The sequence below is a fragment of the Carex rostrata genome, chromosome 12 (genome assembly GCF_964058835.1).
Source record: "Carex rostrata chromosome 12, lpCarRost1.2, whole genome shotgun sequence".
NCBI lineage: Eukaryota > Viridiplantae > Streptophyta > Magnoliopsida > Poales > Cyperaceae > Carex > Carex rostrata.
In genome coordinates this window covers 8360261-8370472 of record NC_135929.1, presented here as the reverse complement: position 1 = coordinate 8370472, position 10212 = coordinate 8360261, and the positions used below count along the sequence as shown (strand labels likewise).

At 33.3% G+C, this 10212-nt stretch overlaps 1 protein-coding gene across 1 annotated transcript; it reads left to right on the top strand.

The window, feature by feature from the left end:
* Window positions 1–5575: 5575 nt before the first annotated feature.
* On the top strand, window positions 5576–8507 carry LOC144563157 (uncharacterized). The gene has a single exon (XM_078312568.1). The coding sequence runs from the start codon at window positions 5655–5657 to the stop codon at window positions 8337–8339; it is 2685 nt and encodes an 894-aa protein (XP_078168694.1). The 5' UTR covers window positions 5576–5654; the 3' UTR covers window positions 8340–8507.
* The last annotated feature ends 1705 nt before the right edge of the window (window positions 8508–10212 follow it).

Here is a 10212-nt window from a genome sequence, read left to right as displayed (position 1 = left end):
TTCTTCTTCTTTTCTTTTTGGGTATCTTTGGCATATTGAGGGCTTGATCAAACTCAACTCAAGTTAAAATGCTTATTATATTATGAGGGATCCCAGTTACAATATTTTTCAATAATTTGATTTTGCGATTTTCAAAGTCCGAACCATTCAACATGATATCAAGTATTTTACAAAATTGTGTAAAAACAATAGGTTTGTAAAATACTTAATAAATAGTAAACAAATTAAAAAAAATGTAAAATTTGATTTTCAAACACATTTTAATATAGAGATCATGTTTAACTGTTTAGATTGACTATTTGGAATTTGAAAATCACAAAATCAAATTGTTGTATAATGTTGGAACTTTCAAATGTTGTAGGTGGATTCCTCTTATATTATGTAACAGAGTGGGGATAGTTGAAAATGTTCTAGTATGAGAATCTTGATAATTACTAAAAAATAAGCAATTTAATAGCAAATTAAATGTGGTAGTCATAATTTTTATGTCGCATGTATTGTGTTTACAAAAAAATGATAAAATTGTGTTCATGTTTTGCAGGTGACCTGAAAAATGATTTTTTTTTTCAAATGATAAAAATAAATCTACGGCCTACACAACATGCTATAGGTCTATCATTTTTATGATTATGATTATGAGCGCATTTTCAATTTTTTTCTAAAAAGTAAAATTAAAACTATTTATAGCATGCAATTGTGTATTTTCTTTGACAGAATTGAGGATCAATCTACTATCACTTGTGCATATTTGAAGTACATGAAATTTGATAGGTTGACAATGTATATATCCAATAATGCAGTCAGTTTAAAAAAAGTTTTTAATTCTAAGATATTTCTAAACGATTCAAAAATATATTGTCAAGATCGTTTTACTGGTAATGGAGCATCTAGGGTGTGTTGGTGAAGTTTAAGTACCTACATTTTCGTAATAATAAAAAAAAAGTTTTTCGATCTTTTTTTTATCTAACCAGTATCGGTATTACAATCTAGTTTGACAGCTTTTTATGTTTTGAGCAACTAAGATCCATGGCCATGGAATTTTACATATCACTACTATTTGTTTAAGACAATTTCGAGTTTGCCCTTCAGTTTTAGGATTTAGATCTGCTATGGTAATAACACAATTAAGAATTATGGAAACAGGGATTGATACCTTGAATGAATCACGAGGCATGGCCGAGTTTCTCTTGTTTTTAATTAAGAACTATTTATCAACATAGATTTAATTTATTGGCTATTTGCTGGATTTATAAATTCAGATTTCAAAAATAATTATACTATTTTCTCTAAAATAGAAATGTTGTTATGTTCTTTAAAAATCCGTATTAACACAACCAAAATTATATGAAAACGATTGAATTTTAGATGAAACACATGATTTGATCCGCGGCATATTTTCTCCTCCTTCAACGCACGGCGCCTGCGGACCGAGCATGTGCACCGCGCACTCTTTTTTTTTTTCTGCTGAAGGCGGGATTCGAACCCAGTTGAGTTCTGTTGGTGCCAAAATTTTTACCACTACACTAGAGTTCACGTGTTATCTTGTAGATAAATATAATATTTAACTATTTTTTCTCTACAAATTTGATTTAAATTATAATTATATAAATATCATATATAAAATAATAAAAAATATATATATTAATAGCCGTATCGTATCCTTCATTTTTGAAAATTGCCGTATCGCCGTATCCGTATCGTATCAATATTATTATTGCTTTGAGATTTGTGCATCACGTATTTGAACGGTTGATTTTCAAAAAGGTCACGCAAATAATGAAATAATGAAACGCTTGATCTTCTTCATTTTATAATATTTTATAATAAAATAATTTGTTTCCGTTGCAACGCACGAGTACGATGCTAGTACTTTGTAATTAAATAGACAATTTTGGAAAAAAAAAATGTGAATTATTTTAACTCACATAACTTTACTTGGGTGACCTGATTTTTTTATGTAGCATTTTAAAAAAAAAATTATTTATGAAAAATATCATTTCATACTACAAATGTTGAGAATATCATAATCTTTATCCGAGAAAAAACGTCGACATTTCTCTATAGAAAGTTCTTCACGAATCCATACCCTCTGAGGTAACAAAATATTTCTGTTTGAATCACTGCCATCCAATAGAAATTCGAGCTAATCCAAGTTAAAGTGGAATGCACAAAGCCGATTTAATAGTCCGTGTGGATTCTGATTGAACAGTCCATATTCAAACAGAAATATTATGGTACCTTAGGTGATACATATTTACCCGAATTTTTTTATTTATATCATAATAAAAAAAATAAACTAAAACACTCTCATTTAGTCAGAATTCGACAAATACACAGGTCGCAGAGGTATTTGGTGACCTCAAAGACTAAAGTCCGCCAAATGCCCCTGCGGTCCCATCCTGAGGTCCACCAAACAATTTGGTAGTCCCAACTTTTTTTTTAGAAAAAATTATTAACTAAAAAACAAAAAAGCGATCCAAGTTTGACAAAAAAACCAAGTTTTTGTTTTTTAGTTAATATCCTTTTTGTAAAGAAAAAAAAAGTTGAGGCCGTTAAATCATTTGGCGGAGCTAGGGCCGCAGGGGTATTTGGCGGACTTCAATTTTTGAGACGCTAAATATCTCTACGACTTGAGTATTTGTCGAATTCTCAAATCTGCGATGATTTGCTTTTTTTTTTATGCTATTAATAAAAATCTCGGCATATTTAACCCTCTATTAAATCTTAATGAATATATTTTTTGGATCATATAGTTGATGCATTTTTTTTTTCTCTTTTTTCTAAAAAAAATCATGAGATCCCACCTCCAGCACGCACATGATCACAGCGGAAAGCTTGCCGGTTGGAAATTCATTAATTTAGGCATTTATTGTAAAAATTATCTGCATTTATGGTGCCCTTTGATTCCTTCAGAAGATTCTTATACTGATTTTTTTTTCCTTCCTGAAATTAGCTCTTTTTTTTAATGAAAAATCAATTGATATGAAAATTCTGAACCATCCAAAAACAGTAATATTCTACCTACCTTAAAAAATAGTAAAATATTCTAAAAAAATATAAATTTGGTCTGCAAGTACATATTCATATGAAAATTATGTTGAACGGTTCGAATCAATCGTTAGAATTTTAAAAACGAAAATATTAATCTGAATTACGGACCAAATCGTAATATGCATAGTACCATAGACTCACTCAGTTTGAAATTTAGAGGATTTTGTAATATTCATACACAAAACAAAACAGACAATCTAAATTTAAATTCAAATCTTAAGTTACTTCAGTAAATATAAATCCAGCTCTCCAACTTATTGTGGTGGTGATATGTGTTTTGTTGTACCTATATAATTACCAACCAGTTGAAGTAAATTTCTCCTTTTATTATCTTTTTTTTCTCAAACAAAGAAGCATTATTTTATTTTTTATTTTTAACATGAACATAACTACTATTCTTTCTCAAAAATGAAAAGGAAAAGAATTATCACAAGGCAACATATCCTTCTGTACTAAAAATGAAAAACAATTGTTCAGAAACTTCCAAATATATTAATATAGTAAAATAAATTTTATAAAAAAAAAATTGGCATAAATGAAAGGTCAACTGTTTGCTTATATAAACAAAAATAAAATGATCAGTTTTCATCAAAAAAAAAAAAATGATTAGCGCAGAATCCAAGGTGCAATCTATTATCTGATCTAGGATCCTGTTTCCTCTGTTGATTTTTTCTGTGGCATATGTGTAGTTCTAATGATATAACGGGTAATATGTTTCCTCTGTTTATAACCCGCTACATTAAATAAGTGAAAGATCACCACAAGCGGGACTGGTCATTCATTAGTTGCGCCATCTTCACTTGCAAGTTACAAGTGAGGCACTGACCAGTGTAATTCGCTTTCATATATTTTTAGGTTTTCCAAGTGTGCATGTGAAATATCCTCTTTTAGCGGGTCCGGATCCCCTAAAGTAACCCAATCTTTAGGTTTTTTTTTGAGACCGTCGATCGAAATTGTTTTGCGATTCAAATTTATGTCTCGGGATACGTGTGTTCCACTTCGGATAGATTAGCTCGGATTCGAATCGGACGGTCCCGATTTAAAACCCAAAGATTGAGTTACTTCACTGAATCTGAACTCTCTTTTGACGGAATTCATCTTTTTACTACAAAATATATGAATTTTCTGCATCGATCGAATATTATTTTTGTCATTTTTCCAGTTCTTTGAAAACTGTTTATTCTTTTCAGAAAATAAAAGTTTGCAATTTCTGTAATTCCAAAAGTATAATTACTGTACATGGATAAAATGAAGACTATGATGTAAAAGAGGGAAACAAGAATTCATACATATTATAGCTAATCTCCATTTTATTGTTAAGCACGTTTGGTGTCCGATCCGTCAACGGCTGCGATTGAAAAATAAAATTTCGAATTTAATCTCAGCCCTCTAATCAAGTAATATGTCCTCTTTTGATTAAATGCATTTTTTTCCTTATTTATCTTCTTCAGATCCCTACAATGAAATTATCCAATCTTTATAAACAATTCTTGCTATATTTTCGACAATAATTATGGATATTATCTGATCTTTCCGAATTTGTGGAGAAAATCAATAATATAATATAAATCCTATAATGTTTTGTGTTAAATTTCTCAATTTTGTATCTGTGCCATCATTGAAAAGATCATCCCACGGCCATTAAGAGAATGACCGGGCCATATTTGATCTTTTCAACTTGTGTTGAAAATCAAGAATATAATCTAAATATTTGTCTTAAATTTCCCATATCGTGCCTACTTTCCCTAAATGTAATTGATATACTTAAAAATTGATCTTTTGGACCAGCTTGTATAAATGTAATTGCCACATTTTATGAATAAGAGAGCTCTACTTTTCATATTTTGTTTGTTTATTTTTAAAAATATTGGACTACATCTAAGAGGATAACACTGGCAACGATATTTCAAGAACTTTTTCATGTTATATTTGATTTGTTTGCTGTAGATCAAATAATTTTCTCTTAGTATTTTTGGTGTAAATAATAAGAAAAATTGCATTCCTATGGTATCATCAATTGAATAAATAAGATTTTTTTTTCCACCACCATAAATATGGTATTTGAATAAAGAAATAAAACAATTATTAGTTCATATTCAACTTTGAATTTAGTATATATTTTTCATTTTTTTTAACAATGAAGAAATAAAAAATAAAAATAAAAATTGCATGCATTGACATACAAGAAAGGTTGTTAAATTATAGGAGTTACTTGTTGCTATTTATTTAGTGTTATTTATTATTTACCTCTTTGTTCAATCTTAATATTAAATTTTATATTATGTTTTCGTTGCAACGCACGGGCACAATACTAGTAAATAAGAAAACCATCTTTAATTCAGATCATCAGATCTCTACATTTTCTGAAGTATATAAAACATTGGAATTGTACAACAAAAATATAACATTTCATGGGGTAAATCTGCAAAAGGTTATTTTAAAACCACCTCTGCACATTCAATTCTAGATTCACCTTTTTGAGGGGCAAAGTCAACAGTCATGAATGAACCTCTCCCTCTTTTATACTACTGAAACCAGTACCAGGTCGCTTGCAGAACCTCTCTCCTCTCCTTCTCTCCCCTCCCCCTCCCCCTCCCCCTCCTATGGCGTCACCGCTTCTATCCATTTCCCCTCCTGTCCCCTCCTTCTATCCCCATTACCTTCCCCTCCTCCTCCTGTTACTTACTTTTTTATCCCTCCTCCCCTCCTCTACCCCCGCTCCTCTCACCTCCCTCTGCAACCGTCCCCTTCCCTTACCCTCCGCTACCCTACCTTCCCCTTCCTTTCCACCCCTTTACTTCACCATCTCCTCCGGATCCTTCTCCGGTGGCAATCCCCTCTTCTCCCTCTCTCCTCCTCCCTCTCGCCCCAACTCCTTCTCCTTCCTCACCAAATCCTCCCACCACACTGACTCTCCCGGCTTGATTCGCCTCGTCGGAACTCTAATCCTACGTGGAACCCATTCCGCCTCCACCAACCGATCCCTCCTCCACCTCCACCGTGTCCGTCCTCGCCTCCCGATACGTCCGCGCTTTGCGTCAGTTTCATTCGATTTAGATGGATTCTGGTCTGAGTCAGATTCGGTTCTCTGCATGTACGGACCTGGTATCATACTCTCTTCTAGAGGTAATACTATTCATTCCAATGGGGTTCTCAAGCTGAATTTTTCCAAAAGCTCCAATCTTTCTTCTCCTTTTGTGATGGGTACGCTGGAAAGCTCTGAGGAACCCGCAAACCCAAACCATTTCGACCCGGTCGCTCTTGTTTCTTTCGCTGAGAGAAACTACCAGTACACGAAGACATCCCTTGCTGAGAGTCAGTGTGGTGATCTGAGTATTAAGGAGGAATTGCGGGGTTTAGATGGTAAATTTTCATGTGAACAATTGCGGGGCATGTTGGAAGGAAGTTTTCAATTGGATTACGGGAAAGATTGTTTAAACGGGCATTGTAGCCCGATAAGGGGTACACTTGGGTTTGATCAAGATTACATGTTTTCAAATCAACTTGATTGCAGTGATGATGGTAAGGTGCATATGTATTTGGTTTTCACAAATGAAAGCCGGTCAATTTCCCGTAGTTTCACGTTTGGTGATAAGGGGTTGGTTGTTGAAGGTTTGTGGGATGGAGATAGAAACAAATTGTGTTTAGTTGGTTGCAATGTGGTGATTTCTGATGAAGGTTCTAGAACTAATCTCTCTACGGGTGACTGTTCTTTCGGCTTGAGTGTTTGGTTTCCTTCAGTTTTGTCGATAAAAAGTAGGAGTGTTGCAGTGGGGCGTATTTGGGAAGGTAAAGGGAACACTTCTAGTGTGATTCAATTTGGCACCACTGCTAATTACATGAGCAACCTTGTCAAGTTGAAGTACAATTACACCAAATTTGATGTTGTTAGGGGGCTTTGTGCAAATGTTCTTCAAGGGAAAAAAAGGAAGGGGAGTTTCCCCGATGGAAAATCTTTTAGGGATATGAGGTTTAGATTTGATGTGAAGAGTAAAAAGGGAAGTGGTAAATTTGGAATTGCTTCTCCAATTTCACTTGGGGGCAGTTTTTACGCTGCTCTTGATTTGGTTGATAATGTAACATATTTAGGCTCTGATACTGGTAATTTAAATATATCCTACAAAATCGAATATAACCTTGGTAAAGATTCAAAGATGCAAATGAAGTTATCAGCCGAAGGGATCTACAACCCCAAATACGGTACACTTTGCTTGGTCGGTTGCCGATATGTTGGTTCATCTGATGCTGCTCGACAAGCTAAGGTTAATGATTCCATGGATTGTGAAATATTTATAAACATGAAATTCGGCTCCTTGCATGGCAAACCATCAGAACATGTCAAAGGTACAATCAAGAGTTTAAGAGCTAAATCAGACCCCTTGTTTTTTGATACTGTGGAAATTACATCTCGTGGTATTTATTTTGAACAAGCAGCTGACTCAATTTGGAGAATGGATATGGAAATAACCATGGTTCTGATCTCCTTGACCTTGACATGTATATTTGTAGGGTTACAGCTGTACCACTTTAAGAAAAACCCTAATGTTCTCCCCTCCATTTCAATTCTCATGCTTGTTATCTTAGTTCTAGGCAACATGATTCCTTTAGTGCTGAATTTCGATGCACAATTTGTAATGAGACGAAGCAAGCAGAACGTTCTTGTGTGGAGTGGGGGTTGGCTGGAGGTGAATGAGGTCATAATTCGGGTCGTGACCATGATCAACTTTTTGTTACAGCTGCGCCTTTTACAAGTGGCATGGGGTGCTAGGTCGTCTGACGCACCTAAAACAGGTTCATGGGTTCATGAGAAAAAAACCATTTGGGTTTGTCTCCCATTATACCTATTTGGCGCTCTTATTGCATGGTTAGTTCACACTATAAACAAAAATGGCCAACATACCCTTTGGGATGATTTGAGTTCTTACGCGGGTTTAATACTTGATGGGTTCTTATTACCTCAAGTTATTTTCAACGTATTTTTGGATTTCAAAGAGAAAGCCCTAGCTCATTCTTTCTACATCGGGTTTACTCTTGTTAGAGCATTACCGCATGTGTATGATGCATACAGGTCGAAGCAATACATGCCTTTTGTAAAATCATCTTATATCTATGCAAGCCCGAATGACGATATATACTCTCTTGCCTGGGATATAGTTGTACCTTTAGGAGGGGTTATACTTTCTATTATTGTGTTTCTTCAGCAACAACTCGGTGGTTCTTTCTTTCTCCCTGTAAGCATGAGAAAGTCGAGTGAATATGAGATGGTACCAGTTTCCAGTAGCTCTTAGATTTTTTTTTTTTTTTTTCATTTTTGTGCTTTAGAGAAAATAATTATGAGATAGTTGTGGGGTTTCTGTGGGTATATACTTGATTGTTCACACGTTTGAATGGAATATTTTTATTTGGGGAAATTGTAAGGCGTGATTATTATTTATTTATTTATTTTGCAAATTTGATGGTTCTAGATGTTTAATTTCCGAATTATAATATTGTTTTGGAGTGTACATGATTATTGTTGAAGGCTTGAAGCCCCATGATGATGCATTTTATAGCATAACAGACAAATTCGTACATTAGAGATTGATTAATTTCCAACTTAATATCAAACAGGAATGACACATCAGCATTGTAACCATATAACTTGCTCGTAAAATTTCATAATTATTTATTATAATTTGTAGGATAGTAATAAACTTGCAAATGTTACAAGTAAAAGAAACGATTACTATCTCATTTATAGAAATAATTAGATTATTTTTCTAGCATGAATAATAGTCAATATACATCAAATAAATTTTTTAAGAAACTCCTAATTTATGACGCTAGATACCAAATTGAAAAGAGAGGTTTAATTTAAATGGCTTCATTTTTTATATATATTGAACATTGGATAATCTGAATTCCAAATAAAGAAGAGAGGGAATTCAAATTTGTTTATTTTTCATGCCTCTATCATAGGCCATTCAAAATATTAAAACACATATTAACGCATATGATAAATTAAATGTTTAAAGTTCAAACAAAATTTAACTTTTTGTTCACTATATTTTGACGATATTCTGAAAATTACGGGCCGTTAAAATATGAAGGCCCACCATGAATAGAACAAAAGCCTTGTTACATGTCCCCCAGGCCCATAATAATTATCTCTTACAAAAGAAAATTGAAATCACACCTCGGTTACACATGTTCCTTCACCCTTACCAATAAATGTCATTGATCAGAATAGATATCATTAAATGACGCCCTTCATCAAATTTTAGATTTTTACGGCACTTTTTCAAAAACGGCGCCTTTGTTCAAATTTTATGCAGTTGGCGCCACATTGTTAGAAATGACGCCCTTGATTGAATTATTGCACTTTTCATGACGCCATTGGTCAGCAGTATAGTAAGAAGGAATAGCCTAAATCATAATGTAACTTCTAGGCACCAAAAAATGGCAGCAATAACTTAAAAATAATAAAAATAATAATAATGTCATGCTTTAAGCCACCAAAATTTATATCAAATAACTAAATCATAATACAACTTTAGACATAACCAAACATAAATAATTTTAGACCGGCTTAAGTTGAAATAATTAACTTTAATCTCATTAGCTTTAGTCCACAACTAAACACCACCTTAGCAAGTCGGGAAAAGGGCAAAGAAGAATCCCCACATGATTATTATTTTTTATCTGAGATGATAGAATCTATTCAGCTAGTATGAACGTTGTAATATTCCATAATAACCAAGGTTCTAAATAGCAATTATAGCCCTATAATTTTTAAGGTCCGAAAAAGCTATGGCACAGCTATAACGCAACCATAGCTAGCTATTTAGATCATTATAAAAAGAAAACAGTTAATAGCATTATAGCATTTGAGGTCCAAAAAAGCTACATCGTAGCTATTTAGAACCTGATAATAACAGATAAATCAACAGAACTAAATATGCAATATGCAATATTGAATATACATAGCCGTACTCTGATTAGTTTGGTATTGATTTGTGAGTTCGTCGCCATGAATCTATACATGTGATACTCCTATGCGGCTTCTGGAAATGTAGAATCCGAATGAAACAATGTTATTTGTTTTCCAACACATATCGGATACCTCTTAAAATAGTAATTGTGCTAAATATGATCTATATAAAAAATGAAAAGGAAACAAAA